Genomic DNA, 15433 nt, shown 5'->3' on the forward strand with positions numbered 1-15433 from the left:
TCTACCCCTTGTCATGGGCAAGAACACCATCCACTATCCCGGGCTGCTCCAAGCCCCATCCAGCCTGTCCTGGGACACTGGCAGGGATGGAGCAGCCCCAGCTTCCCCCCGCAGCAAGGCTGTGGCAGAGCTGTGACTGTTGCCTTGCCGTGTGCTGCAGATGTTGACGAGTGCCGGTCGGGGTCGCACCAGTGCCGCTACAACCAGCTGTGCGAGAACACGCGCGGCAGCTACCGCTGCGTGTGCCCGCGAGGATTCCGCGCCCAGGGCACGGCCAGGCCCTGCGTGGGTAAGCTGCCTCTCCATCTCCCACACCTGTGCTCTGCTTTCGCCTGGCTTTCTGCTGCACCACACCAGCAGTGCTGTCCCTGTGCGAGACCACGCTGTAGAGACAAGCGTGTCTGCGTTTCCTAATTGGCCGCCTAAAACAAAGTGTTCCGTCCTAAACAAACGGAGCTAAATGGTTCCAAACAGAGATTGGTTTGGGGCTGTGCTTTGAAAACAAAGTGTAACAGGGACTCGGCACTGGTGGATGGATGTGGCAAATGACTGCCCCACAGGAGGCTTCAGTTATAAGAATCAGGTGGGGTTTGTTGATGCTGCCCTGGCTCAGCCCTGAGGGCAGTCACACAGGGAGTCATGTGTGTTCCCCCAGGGAGCACACCCCAAGCAGCTGGAGGAGGCCACAGACCCAGAACTGAGTTTGGCTCCTGAACATCACAAGTACACCCATGCCCTGATCAGGACTGCCAGGGGTGTTCCCCAGCAGGCAGAGTGCAGGGACCTGATCTGCATTTCTCTCAGTACTCCCCTCCTGGCATGGGTGGCTCCCAGCAGGGAAGGAATAGGATCTCTGGCACTCACAGGAATGCCAGCAATGCAGTCACTCCCTGTGACATCTTGGCATAAAGCCATGCAGGGTTTTCTCCCACATCATGGAAGACTGCAGAGCTCTGACGGGGAGCATGAGACTTTAATGTATAGGGCCAGGGCAAGTGGATAAGCACTTCCCCTGGCATTTAAGAGACTTCAGGAAGGCAGTAGGATAATTTAGAATCACCGTTACCACATACATATAAAATATTTAAAATGTAAGAGCTGACCTACCCTGATAATGAGGATTTCTGAATGTGGGTATGTAACACCAAGTGAGGCTGGTTTCGGTTGCTGTTACATGTGTCAGGAAAACATTCCTCCCTGATGACTTCTTCAAGATAAATAGGTTTTTCTTATTTTTTCTAAACAACCTAAGATTTTGGACTGTCAAAAGCCAGGAATGTTTGGGATTTTTTAAAAGATATTAAATTGCACTAAGAAGTGTTTGGCTGTATACCATTACATTATGTAAGATATTATATTACTTCTACCATCTGCCTCTGTACTGAAATAAAACCAATCCCAGACTCTTATATTTAAGCCATTTAAACTTCTGACAGGAAAAAGCCAGGTAAAGTCTAGGACTATAGGTTTTCATAAAACACCAGCACCCTTAAAGCTGCCTTCTGACCAAGGGGCGCTGAAAGCTCCCTCTTAATGTATTTTTACCCTTTGAATTTTTGCGTTCCTAAAAATATATTTAAAATATAGATTAATCCAAAGTATTAGTTTTGTTAATAAAGTCCAGTTTTAATTGTCATTGTTGACAGTGAGCACAGGGAGGAGCTGAAAACTAAAGAGGGCTCAGACTGAAACAGAATTAGTGAATTTTGTTCCTGCCTGTGCCATTTTTACCCTGGGTAAAGCCCCTTGTGCCACAATTCCCTTTTTTATTTGTTGGATGGGGATAAGATGTTCCTTTGTGACCCCCACAGAGCTCTGTCTGCCCATTTACCTGGATTACAGCATTTCTGGGAGCTGTGTTGTTTTCTCTCCATTCCACATAGGTGAAGGGCTTTGCTAAAAGCTGCTATAATGCAGATTACACATGCAAGGCTGTTTACAATATAAAATCAGGTACTGTTTTTCAAATTAGAGAAAGCCTGAAAATGTAGGTATTTCAATTTCAAAGTAATTTTACCTTGTTCTTATAAATATTAGGGTTCCCATGCCTCAGCAGCCTGTTCTCACAGGGGCAGCCCTGGAACCAGTGTTGGTGACTCCCTGCAGTCAGTTCTGCTTGTATTGCACAGGCTGCTCTTGCAAAAGAAATTGCTCAAATTTTCACCTGTTGTCTTCCGTAATTTCTATGAAAATCTTCTATTGCTTATCCACAACTTGTTCCAAGGACATTGGTTGTCATAAAGGCATCAGTGTTAATTTATTTTAGGTAGGTACAGAATGTAAAAGTCAACACTTGAGTGCTAAGGAGATAATTGAATTAATTTTCTTTTACATGTATATGAATAATAAATTTTTCATCTTAAGTACATACTGAGATTAATACAATTAAAATTCAGATCAGTTGTTGCCATCCTTAAAGTGAAATTCTCATTTGTAACATCTGAAAATTCTACCCTAAAGATAATTCCATAAATATGTGAAGTTTCAGTTGTGTGTTTGCCAAATAACAGCTGCAAAATAATGTAACACTCTGTAATTACTACTTCTGGATTTCCAACTCTTAAAGCAATTAATTATTAATATCCCCCTAAATTGTTTAAAGCCTTAAATGTATCAAATATTAACCACTTCATAAAAATGCAGCCTAATGTTCTACTGTATTTCGGACAGTATTGATCTTTAAATACTATTCTCATTAATTTGTGGCTTGGGGAGGAGTTACAAGCTGTGCTCAGAAGTTTCTGTTCATAGGGGATCCAAATGAAACTGTGACAACACTGGCTTAATGGCATTTTTACAGTAGTAATTGAAAGAATACACACTACTGTGGAATAATTAAATTATTATTGAGTTGCCATTAAAATAATCTTTAATTTCTAGTAGGATAATGTTTATAATACTTGCCAATTATTGATATGTTGTGATGTATGTTAATAGCAGGTTTTTAGTTTGTGATCATTGCAGGTTGTTTGAAATTAACAAACTTCTGTCTTTTTCTGGTGAAGAAATACTAAGTTTGAAAAGAAATACAGTATGTGTCAAATTTCCAGCTGAGTCTGAAGTAACTTGATAAAAACAATAGAGAATTTCTTTCTGGTAGTGTCAGAGAGACCGTGGGAAAAGATCCTGCAGTCCCAAGGGCACTTAGAGTTACTTGGAGGGAAGGACACTCAGCATGTTGCACCCTCAAGGCCTTTACTATGTGAGCTCAGCACTCAGTTTTGATTTAGGGATGGATATTTACTGCTGGTCCAAATAACTTTGGCCTGCAATTTAAACAACTAAAAAGAAATAGACATTGCTTAGGAAAGCAAAAATAAATCTATTTTTTAATTGTCCAGAAGTGAATTAATATGTACTCTTAAGTCTCCAGCCTGTCACAGCTGGAATGACCAGTAGCAGCATCAAAAGTTAGAAGGTACCTGACCTCTTGCCCCTGCAGCCTTGAAACATGTTCTTGAGCCCGATGCCCCATCCCTGGCGGTGTCCAAGGGCAGGTAGAGCAGGGCTTGAGGCAAGCTGGGCTGGTGGAAGGTGTCCCTGCCCATGGCAGGGGGTGGGACGGCTGAGCTGTAAGCTCCCTCTAACCCAAAGCATTCCATGATTCTGTGATTCCCCCAACATGAGGCACAATAACCACATCAGAGCCTGTTGTGCTTCCCTTAGTGTGGGGTGTAAGGAATTTCGAGCACTGTACTTCTCTGGAATGCTCTGTGTTAAGGGTTGTCTTTTAAAGAAGGGACCAGCAGCTTCTTTCACTCATCTGTGGAGCACTTAAGGGAAAAAAACCCCAATTACTAAGAGAGTACTGAGCAGCTGAGGCTGACACAAGGCTTCAGCAGGGCTCCTGTCCTGGTGAGCACAGTCACATCAGCCTGTGGGAGAATGAAGGTCTGTTACAGTCCAGGACAGTGGATCCTGCCTCCTTGGCCTAGTGTTCTCCATGTTTTACTGCCTCCAAACCTCGCTTTCATGTCTTCAGCTTGTTCCTGACACTGAGATAAGTATCTGTGTGTATATATACGTATAGTTATGTGTTGTTGTTTGTTTGTTTTCTCTCCTTTCCACATGGTTTGGGGCTCTGGATCATGTCACATGAGCAGACATTAATGAATGTGAACAAGTGCCTAAACCCTGTGCACTTCACTGCACCAACACCCCCGGCAGCTTCAAGTGTTTCTGTCTACCTGGGCAGCAGTTACTGGGTGATGGGAAATCTTGCGCCGGATTGGAGAGGGTGCCAAATTCGGGTGCCTATTACAGTAGCTATAACCATGCTCAGTTCTCCCCTGGGAGAGACAACCAGCAACTGCAGCACTATTACAGGCACTCCTCAAATCTCTACAGCTCCTTCTCAGAGTATAGGAACAGCAGAATACCTTTCTCCAGGACTAGAAGGAACCTTAGAGAAACTTGTCCTGAAGGCTATGAGGCAAGAAATGCCAGATGTGTAGGTAAATGTCAGTCCTATCTATGCAACTCTATTTTGGGCCTTATTCTTAGGTTACTCTGTGATATATACCAGGGGCTGAGGGTTTGTGGTGCTGGGGTTGTGTTTTCAATTACCCTCATCAATATTCAGAGGGTTCTGCATGTTCTGGTCTCTGCTGTCTTGGCTCACATTGTAGCAAAAATGTTCTCACACCTCCTTATAACCTCTTGTATTAATTGTGCTGTTTATTACCTGTATGCAAAGTATTTCCCTCTGTTATTCTTTCTCCTGGTCATGGTAGCTCACGTTGGTGAATCTTCTCACACAACAAAAGCCACCAGCAGCCCCAGCCTGGTTACAGTGCTTCTGTCAGACTCCCACTGGCAGCAGTAAACTGTGTCAGAAAAGTTTGGAATAAACATTTTAGAATCAATCACACTGGGGCCACTGCCAGCACTGCCACTGTCACGCAGGTGACAGGCAGAGAAGTTTTTAAATTATTTCATGTAAGAAAAGGGGTTGCTATGTAATTCAGTGAGCATGGAGAAGACATCAAACCTTGTATTTAAGCTCCAGAGAGGTTTCAGTAGTCACATCCATGTGGATTGTTATGGTATAGGAGTTAAATTGAGAGACCCAGGAATACAACTCTGAGAGAAGGGTTTGTTTCCAATTTTGATCTTCATCCTAGCTTCCAGTTGGAATTAGTAAATATGCCATTAATATTAATAATATTCCATGAAACTTTCATTTCATTGAATAAATATCTGAATTTTAAAATTATTGTTTAATATGAAAAATAGCCCCAAAGGATGCTTTTGTTAAAGAAAATTCTTTCTGTAGGCAACCATCAGGATTTGCTAACAGCACAGAGGTTTGCAGTCACATCTGTTTCTCTTTTCTGTTTGCATTTTGATCTAATGCAACCCCTGTCAGTCCAACAGAGGGGAAGCAGAGATCTTCCTTCCACTGATTTAACCATGCAAGTCTGAACTCTTGCTTGAGATTACTTTGCTGCTGTCCTGAACTAGGCAGATGTTTTAAAAGCCCATTATAATTTCAAATTATCTGTGTCTACATCATGCTAATGTGCTCTGGAAACTTCACATAATGTGGTCTGGTACTAGTACTTCTGTATTTGAGAGGGAGATTTAAAAAAAAAAAGAAAAGGAAGAAAGAAAAGAAGAGCGTTGAGTGACAGTCTTCCCAGCTACTGAGCCTAATTCATCCCTCTGGCATGGGCAAGGCCAGTTTAAAAGGGAAACAGCTTTGCCTGAGGAGGGAGTGACTGTAAGGAAGACTCCCACAGTAACAAGGCTTCCTCTGGTGAGATAAGGAGTGTGGGTGTTCCCTAAGCATGTTGCTTAACATTTGGTTGATCATCAGGCAGCTCAGATTGCTTTGGGGGCAGGACTGTGTTTGTATGACCCTGGCAGTGGACACAGGTGGCACATCCCCCTTTCTCCCAGAGCTCTGCCTCAGGACTGGTCTCCTCAGCTGGGATCTGTCACAGCTGCTATTCACCGAGGGGAAGAGCCCCTCAAAGCTGACTTTAGTGCCTGCAGAGTTACAAGGAATGGCACAGGTAAGGGAAGAGGACACTCTAGTCTTAGATGTTCAACCCCATCAGAAAAAGACATCCAGAGAGATCCAGACAGCTCTGTCTGTACACTTGCAGTACATAAAGAGGGGGAAGGTACCTGTGTTCATGGCAGGCTCAGGGAGTGCTGAGGTGTTGGTGCTTCTCTCCACAGACATCGATGAGTGTGAGAGCAGAGACACGTGTCAGCACGAGTGCAGGAACAGCCTGGGCAGCTTCCAGTGTGCCTGTCCCGCGGGATACCGCCTCATGCCCAACGGCAAAACCTGCCAAGGTACGGAGAGCCATCCCTGCAGTGCTCTGGGGGAGGTCTGCAAAGAAACCTGACACCAGCCAGCTCAGCACATGGCTGAGCCACCTCTCTGAATTGGCTGTGTGAGAGTCAGCATTCAAAATCTCAGGTTCCAGAAGGTTTTATATTCCACACTTCTATTGTTTCATAAAATATCAGCAAACTAGACAATTGCAACTTCTAATTCTCTGCAGTTCCCCTGTGACTTTCTCATTACACATTGACCTCCAAGCTCTAGGGTCAAACAGAGGCATATTCTGGGCTCTGCTCAGCCTTTACCCACTTTGATTTTCACCCTTTAATTCTTCTACCAGCAGTTGATCCCTTGCATGTTTTTCCATCCAGATATTGATGAGTGTCTTGAAGAGAACATAAATTGTGGATCAAATCAGATGTGTTTCAACATGAGAGGAAGCTACCAGTGCATAGACACTCCTTGTCCACCCAACTACCAGCGAGAGCCACATTCTGGGTATGTTCTATTCTCAGCCCCTTCTCAGCTGCCTCAAGCTCAGCTCCTTAACCTGTGCTTGTTAAAGAAGAAAATTTAAGTTTGCCTAACACCAGTAGAGCTCACAGTAGCTAAAGGTAAGGCATTGACATTGGAGATCACAGAGTCAGAGTCCTGGGATGGTTTTGGTTGGAAGGGACCTTAACAGAACATCCAGTTCTACCCTCTGCCATGGGCAGGGACATCTTCCACCAGCCCAGAGTGCTCCAAACCCTGTCCAGCCTGGCCTTGGATACTTCCAAGGGATGGGGGCAGCCACAATTTCTCTGGGAAACCTGTGCCACTGCCTCAACTGGCAGGGAAGAATTCCTTCCTAACATCTAATCTGAATGGCCTGACTTGCTATCAGCTTCAAAGCATCAGATACCATTATTTTAGTCATGAAAATAATTCTAAGTTCCTGTTAAGCTTTGTTATTTCCCTGTTCTGGGAAAAAACCCATACTGAATTCTTTTAATCTTTCAATATCCTCAAAGAAAAATAGCTTGTCAGAAATCATCTTTTGGGATCAAACTCAACTGCAGTGACATCTACAGTGACATGGAGGCCATGTCCTTCAGCCTCTGTCAGCACTGGCAAACTGCACTAGCAGAGATTCCATATTTTAACTTTTGATTAAGAAAAGTAAATTTCATTTGGCCATTCATTACATATTCTTTATTTTATGACCTAACAGACGGATACCTCAAATGCTGCCCAGAACATTTTAAACTAGGTCTTGCCATTCTAATGTTTAAGAGCACAGTCACTAAAACTTACCCTATGGCCATCAATGATATCAGTGCAGCCAACATCTTTCTGGAATGATCCTGTTGAGGCAAAAAGGGATGTTAAACCGGGCTGCAGCTCTAAAGGAACAATGGATGAAGAGTGCATGAGCACTTCTAGAGTAGTTTTAATCTGCAACAGGGTAAACAGGGGAAAAATTTCTCTTCTAAGACCTATCCCAGTACTTAAGATACTGTGCCTTCTCCCTGGGCTGAAGTGTTCTGCTCCTTCCTAGGTTCTGTCTCAAAAGCTGCCCGGCCAATGACCTGGACTGTGACCTGAGCACCTACGCCCTGGAGTACAAGCTGCTGTCACTGCCCTTCGGCATCGCTGCGGGGCAGGATCTGATCCGGCTGGTGGCCTACACTCACGACCAAGTCATGCACCCCAGGACCACCTTCCTGATGGCGGACGAGGACCCGGCCGTGCCCTTTGCCCTGAGGGATGAGAACTGGAAGGGGGTGGTGTTCACCACGCGGGCGCTGCGCGAGCCCCGGACGTACCGCATGGGCGTGCGGGCCCTGTCCTACAGCGCCGAGGGCAGCGTCGAGTACCGCACCACCTTCATCATCTACATCGCCGTGTCCGCCTTCCCCTACTGAGTTCCACCTCCTTCCCCCCTACGGGAACCACCGCACTTCAAAGGGTGCTATGTGCTTTTCTCCTCCCCTGCCTCCACCTCCTTCCCCGGGGCCAGGCTGCTGCAGCCTGCCTGTACGGGAACCACCGCACTTCAAAGGGTGCTATGTGCTTTTCTCCTCCCCTGCTTCCCGGAGGCTGCCTCTCCAGTCCTGTTGTTCCAATTCAAGAGGAAGATCCGTGGCTTTGAGGACCTGTTCCCACTTGCTTTATTTATTACACTGGAATGGTCACTTTCCACAGTATGTTCTGAAAAGCAGCAGAGAAATCCATGTAGTCAAAGCAGTAAGCAAGGAGCAGCCTCCACTGAAAGTAACTGAAGAAAATAAACCCATAATTTCAAGTGGTCTACATATTTTAAAGGTTGCTAAGTGTTTTAAATTTTATATCTATTAGATTTTTTTCCTTATCAATTACCCAATAGAATTAGGGCTGTGCTATACTATGTTGTGTGCTTGAACCCACCAAATGCCACTGTGCCCAAGGGTTGCAAATGCTGAAACAAATTACATTAAAGTTTGTTTGCAGCTAACGAATCTACAGGAGAATTTGGAACTGGTACCTTTGGTTTCCATGCAAGTGTAGAGATGTTGCTATTTTTTGGAAGAAAAAACCAAAATGGCTTCTTCTACTTTATAGAGCAGGTATTTTATAACTTGTTTTTACTCTGCCATTCTGGTATAGCCATTTATTTAACCCAAACTCATATCCACTGCCATACTCCCAGCTCAGCAAATGGTCTGGGGTTTTACGCACATGGAACATTTTTCTCCAAAGGTGATGTAAGTTTGGTTCAATAATGTCAATACACTGTACACAAGTAATTTTGCCAAGATGTATTCTATTTTTATGGACGTGTATATATGTGGTTTTTCCTATGTGTATTTTCTATGCAGTATCTCAAGAGTGTTTTACAGTTAAGTTTGCATAAAAGGACGATGTCAGTACAATGAAAATAATCAAAATAAAGGTTCCCATCAACTTTGAGACTGCTGGGAGTTTTATCTTTGAAAAAATTCTTTTCCATTTCTAAAGCTCTTACCCGAAGGGCCAGGGGACAATGCAGAATGTACCATGCCCAGCAAACCAGGGAGCAGCTGCAGCTCTTTTCCCTCTTCTTGGCACTCTGGGGTAGTAAGAGATTATCACCAGTAGATTTTCAGCCACTGGAACAAATTGTCTCCCAGTAGAATTTTGTCTCTATTTTTGTATATTATTAACCAATGTTAGACATCCCCACTTGTTATCCCCTTGTTTTTTCTTCCCTTTCCAGTGCACCAAGTGAAGTAGCCCTGCAAAATAAGGATGACTTAAAATTGCTTTGCATTTTGAAGTCTGTAACTCAGATAAATCTGTACAAACTGAATGGGTTTGCTTCTCAGAAACCTGACTTGAGAAATAAAAACAGCTCCAAGAAGACAAATCCCATGAAAAAGACATGAGGGAACGAGAAATGAGAGTAAGTTAGAATAGGTACAGGTAATTACCTCAATGTCTTTTAAGGATGAGAATCAGACTGAAAGTGATGTCCTTAAGGGCAGCTAATTCCACTCCCAGAACACAAAAATTTCTACTGTGGCACGTTTTGTGAGAAGGGAGAAAAACCCAACAGAGTTTACAACCTTTCTGACCAATCTGACCCTCAAAGAAGTAACAGTCACTTACCTCCTGGTGGGCATACCTTGGATCCAGCCATCTGCTTGCTGCAGCAGTGCCCAGAGCACTCAGCCCATGCCTGTATTCCAGGAAAACATCTGCTAAACCCCAGCCTTTGCCAGAACACAACCAGACTCACTTGTCCTTCCAAAAACAATCTTTTCTTGGTAAAGCCTTAAGGAAACTGCATGTTAAATAACCCCTTTGGAAAAACCCATGTTATTCCTTCCAAATCTAAGGTCTAGGAGAGGAGTAAGGCAGGAAAAGGAGTTCAGGGGTGAAACCAGGGCTGACGGGCTGGAAAGGATGGAAAATTCACAACCAACATCTGTTAAAGGTGACTGATGCTCTAATGCCAACCCCACCACAGCATCACCCACCATAAAAGGCAGGTGTTCAGGAACCAGAGGCAGGTAAGGAATGCCCATCATACCTTCTGTAGGGATCCAGCTTGCCAGCCTCTGGAGAGAGGAAATGCACTGGGGCTTTGTTTTCCTTCACAGACTGGCTGAAGTGAAAAGCTACTGCATGGGTACAGTAATGAGCCTGTGCTGGAAACACAGCACTGTTGGCTAAAGGCAAAACATGTCATCAGGTGAGATAGATGCTCAGCAAAGACCAGAGCAGCTGTGCCTGAGTGGGAAATGTCCACTTCCAAGTCAGATCCAGACAGTGGGTGCGAAACCAAGGCGGATGCTGAGTCACGCAGCCGTCACCGCCCGCAGCGGCGGGGCACTTACAGGCAGGACACTGCTCCCGGGGTCCAGGGGGAGTGCTGGAGCCCTTTGCCTTCACAGGCGTTTCCAGTTCTGGCAGCTCAAATCCAAGGTTGCTGCCAATGAAAACTTGGCCCAGTGCAACAGCTGAAATCCATGGATTATTTTACGAGGCTGGAATCCCAGTGCCTGGCCTGCTGTCACACACGAGAGGGAGCAGCACACACAGCACTGCTGTAGGATCCCCTGGCCGGGGTGCAGAGGAGGCACCTGGCACATTTCCAGTGACCTGTCAGGATATGGGATGCACAAATGCATGGATGGGTGAGGGCTGCTGGACAGTGCTGTGCTTTGTTTCTGTGGAGAATCATGCAGGCAGATAAGGCTCCTCTTACCTTGTGGACTTCAGCCTCTGATCCAGTGGAGAGCTTTGATTCAGCCCAAAACCAGATGAATCTCATTGCTGTCACTCAGCACCACAATGAAGTCTGGAAAGCTAAAGCACCTTCCTCGCCAACTTCCATTAATGCTGGAGAGTCTGAATGGCTTAAGTGCAGCTCCTGAGGGGAAATCAAGAGACATTTTCAGCTCTGGCACATGCAGAAGTTCCCCATTCAGGCAGAGCTGCTACTTCACAGGGACTACAAGAACTCTTAGTGAATTACTTCATTTGCCCCTTGTAAGCCTGGGCAAACTAAGAGGCACAGGCCACTGGGTGTGAGCTGGGACAGCAAGGAAACACCAGTGCCAGCTGGGTCCTCAGACATCACACCTTCAGCAGCATTGCTCTAATCATCTCAACATCCAAGCAGTGCATCCAGCCACACCCCCTGAATAAGGTTAAATGGGATCCCTATCTAGCTGCAGATTTTTATAAATACATTTGCATGTCTGGACACAACTCAAATCACCTCTGATCATTGGGCTCATTGTTCAAATCTTCAGTGCACAACTCGTGCCAGATTATTCTGCTTTGCTAAATTTAGTGTTAGAAAGGGAAGCAAAGGAGACTTGCTTACAGATAAAGGCCTATGGATAAAAAAGGTGCTTTTCAGTGCTAACATAATTCAAATTATAGTTTATGAATAGCTAAATAATGAGGGCATCACAAAAATCACCAAGCCATGAGACTGTTCAGAATACACAGCAAAGGTTAACAAGTGCTCTGAAGTAATGCTGTACAAGGAGAAGAGGATCTGTTATTTTCCACTGTATGTAAGCACTGCACAGCTCCTATGGTTCTGGATAGCTCCAGTAGTCTTGCAATTCAGTGAGATGCAGCTGGCTTCCTTATTAATAACTTCTCATTAAGGACTAAGGACTGAGACAAGCTCCCCTGCACAGCTTTGAACAGCTTACTGCACAACAATCACACAAATCAAGTCCTGCCCTCCTGCTCGATCACAAGAAGTGTCCCAAGGACTCCACTCATAGAGAACACCTGAGAGGTATCAAGAGATCTGCACTGCACAGACCATAATTCAAGCAAGACAAACTCTTCCTGTGCAAAACTGTAGCAGAACCCCTGGCAAACACAAAGTTGTATGTAAAAGCTTCAAAAAAGGAATATGTCTAATTTGGGGTCTCCAGCTTCAGAGGCAAAGCCCACCAGCACACCTGCAGTAAAAAATCCCGTGAGTATTCCCCATTACCACTGTCCCTGATAAACACAGTGGCACATAAAAAAGCCCAGTTCCAAACAGCATCAAGGTTCCTTCACAGAATTTTAGCTGCATGGCCTCTGGAATCTGCTGCTGTAGATGTAAAAGATGAGGTTTGCAAATGAGTTCCCAAATGCCACAGGAACAAATGCCTCTCCACAAAAAACAAGCAAAGGAACAGGACTTCCCTATGTCCAGAGAGGAAAATGCAGAGGTCTCTGGTGCCACTGCATGACTGACTGAAATGGAAGACACAAAAATAACATGAGAAAACAACATGAAACACACACTGAAGGGACTACAGGAGTCACTGTGATAAGGAGGGGAGAACAAAGCCTCCTTGCACCTCAGCAGATGTTTTCTGCTGAGATGTCCTAGCAGCTCCCATGCTTGAGAGCTTATAGGAAAGAGATGGGCTGAAAAAATCTGCAACAAAACCATCACTTCTTCAAATTCTCTTCTACTTAAAAGAACTGGACTTTAAATATAAACCTTGTAAATAACTCTGATTGCATCAAATTTATTCATCCTTCCTCATCTGTCTCATCCTTCCTCGTGTGTCTCATCCTTCCTCATCTGTCTGCGAGCAGAATTAGCTCACCAGTATTCACTATTTACCAATCCTTCAGGCCAGCCTGCTTTTCTCAGCTGCTGTGGCCTTGCTGGAAAGGAAATATTGGTGGTTTTCTTACTGGTCACTCTGCAATGCTCTCAGTGATGCAGAGACTGATAGAGAACCTCAAGTTGGGTGTAACCCTGCAAAACCTGTGCCAAAATATTACTGCTAACATTTCACAGCTCATGTTTTGAAAAATTTTTGGATGTATAAACAATGTTGTCCTTTAATAGATGAGCTCTAAGACATAAGTGGTTTGTGTTCACCAGCCCAAATGCACAGCAAGGTAATATCATGGTGTTTTTACCACCTGTAGTAGCTTTACTACAGACAAGCAAAGAGCCATCAGCAATTACCAAAAAGCCACTTCTAATGAAAGCCAGTCACAGCCTTGCTAAAAAACTCCAACTGCCTTCAAATTTGGCACCTCAGCTAATCAAAATCTCCCTTAATCATAGAAAAGGTCTCAGCAGATACTGCAAGTAATAGCAAAAGCTAGGTTTTACTTAGAGCTGCTATAACCCAAATGGTCTTGATATAGATTTGAAAATGATAAACAGGACAGAAGGGCCCATTGTAAAATTAATTCCTACAGTATGTAAAAACACACCAGCAGAGCAGCTAATGAAAAGAGCCTGAACCTAGCTGAGAATCAGCCTTTTGGAGAAGAAAAGCTGGTTTTTGGGCAGTCAGGTCCAGCAGTGAAGTTCAGGACCACCAGATTATCCTGTTTGTTTACAAAGCTCTGTTGGTTATCTAAATAAATCACACAGCACTGATTTTGCTCCCACCTTGGGTGCTAGAAAGGAATTAATAGAAAATAACTATCACCAAATCTCCAGCCTGAAACTGGAATTTAAACCAGCCATGCTAAAGTCTGAGACATTTTCATGACTTAGAGCTGCGTGAGTCAGTTGCCCATTTCCACAGGTTTTTTCAGTATTCTGACAAAGTCCTTTGATCACCCGAAGCTGAACTGAGAAAAACACACTGGATGCTTGTTCCACTTGGCAAACCCCAAACTCTCCCACTTTTCTGTCGTCATTTGTGTCTTTCAACAAATGCTTCTGATATTCAGATACACATCCAGACAACATCTTCTAATTAGGTATTTGGTCCCAATTACACTGAAGTCAAAGTCTGAGCTTTATGTACCTGAGCATCAACTTCTCAGCCACCTCTCAATTACAGCAATAACCTCTCCTCTGACTACAGCAAATCCTTTCCCCCTCACTCACAATAACTCTGAGTAGTGGCACAAAGACTTTGATCTTAGTCTACAAACACAAGCAGCTACTTCTTTCCTTTCAAGTTCAGTCTGTCTTTACTGCCAGGAATCAGCCTTGCTACACTTCCAGATCTGTTTGTTCTTCCTCTCAAATTGGCCTTTTTTCACTTGGCAGGAGTTTTCTCCTTGCACAGAACAACTTCATTTTGCTCTTTCAACTCTTTTTTTCAGAGTACTCCTCTGCTGGGGTGTCATTAGAGATAAATACAAGATAGTGAAATGCGTAACCACAGGAAAGGAGTCCAACACCATTTTCTGTACGAGTTATCTAAAAAATTAGTTTTGGAAGCTATTAAACACTTTCCAGTATAACATCATGTTGGTAAACAGCACTTTCACAATTATTTCCCTTACGAGAAGGGTGGTTATTGAGCTGTTTTTTCCAGTTTTACAAAGTCTGTCCAGATAAACTCCAATCTATTACAGACAAAGGCATGTGTGCTTGGATTTTAGGACCTGTTCAGCACAAAAGGAAGATGTACTTGTAGCATTTATAAGACTATTGGCAGAAATAAGTAATATTAATTAGCTTAATCTAACTAATTAATTAATAAAATGAGAGTTTGCATGTTCCCACACACAGATGGAAAAAGCTCCCTACACACACCTGAACAAAGCACTGCCTGCATGCCATGCATTCTTATTTTTTATTACTTACTATACAATTTCACCTGGACTGTTATATTCTGTGTCCCCATGTTCCAAGTGAGCTGTAGATCCCCTTTGAGAGAGACTGACATGAAAACTAACCATTGCTAGTGCCTGAATGGTCACAGGTTAGATGGCCCTCTTCTATTCATAGATGTTCTCAGCAGAAGGAGATTTTAGATTAAATCTGTTGTATTTTAATAACAACAACAAAAAATCAAATATTTTGAGAGCTATAATTTCTGTATCTGTAGCAGAACTGATATGTCAGTTATTCAGTCAATTTTCCTATTTCCTATTTTTCCATAGACAGATTTTGTAAGTAAAGATAATATTTGTTTGCATCTACCTATTACGCAGTCATTGTTTATTTTTAAGCTGTTCTGGTCCTTCATTGAATACATTTACTTTAATAAGATGAGCAACAGTACTTGTAAATCAGAACATCTGTAAATGCCTGCAATCTGCCAGACAGTCTTGTGCAAGAGTAATCACTCCAAATAAATGTTATTTGTAATGCTCTTTAATATTATGCCAGATAAAGCGATTATAAAAATGTAAAAAGTCTAAAAGGATAGGAGTAACATCATATCCCTGACATCATCA

General features: G+C 43.7%; 1 protein-coding gene and 1 long non-coding RNA gene across 7 annotated transcripts in view; one reads left to right on the forward strand and one right to left on the reverse strand.

The window, feature by feature from the left end:
* The window catches only part of HMCN1 (hemicentin 1), a 165713-nt gene extending 157501 nt beyond the window's left edge, over positions 1-8212 (forward strand). The window contains exons 103-107 of the mRNA XM_039726386.1: positions 161-289; positions 4104-4454; positions 6187-6306; positions 6670-6796; positions 7839-8212. Coding sequence (XP_039582320.1) covers positions 161-289; positions 4104-4454; positions 6187-6306; positions 6670-6796; positions 7839-8205 — 1094 coding nt within the window. The 3' untranslated portion in view covers positions 8206-8212. The remainder of the gene's footprint in view (positions 1-160; positions 290-4103; positions 4455-6186; positions 6307-6669; positions 6797-7838) is intronic.
* The window catches only part of LOC120510487, a 36214-nt gene continuing 25248 nt past the window's right edge, over positions 4468-15433 (reverse strand). For 2 of the 6 annotated variants that reach the window (XR_005629510.1, XR_005629512.1), the window contains 9 exons: positions 11010-11174; positions 10332-10903; positions 9285-9534; positions 8283-8491; positions 8107-8212; positions 7595-7644; positions 6133-6298; positions 4991-5123; positions 4468-4826 (listed from right to left, as the gene is read on the reverse strand). This is a non-coding gene — a long non-coding RNA (uncharacterized LOC120510487). Of the gene's footprint in view, positions 4827-4990; positions 5124-6132; positions 6299-6362; positions 6684-7594; positions 7645-8106; positions 8213-8282; positions 8492-9284; positions 9535-9907; positions 9978-10331; positions 10904-11009; positions 11175-15433 lie in introns of those variants that run through there. The other 4 variants (XR_005629514.1, XR_005629511.1, XR_005629513.1 and 1 more) reach the window with 4 other exon arrangements.

Source organism: Passer montanus, unplaced genomic scaffold (genome assembly GCF_014805655.1).
Source record: "Passer montanus isolate IOZ18808 unplaced genomic scaffold, ASM1480565v1 scaffold58, whole genome shotgun sequence".
NCBI classification, from domain to species: Eukaryota; Metazoa; Chordata; class Aves; order Passeriformes; family Passeridae; genus Passer; species Passer montanus.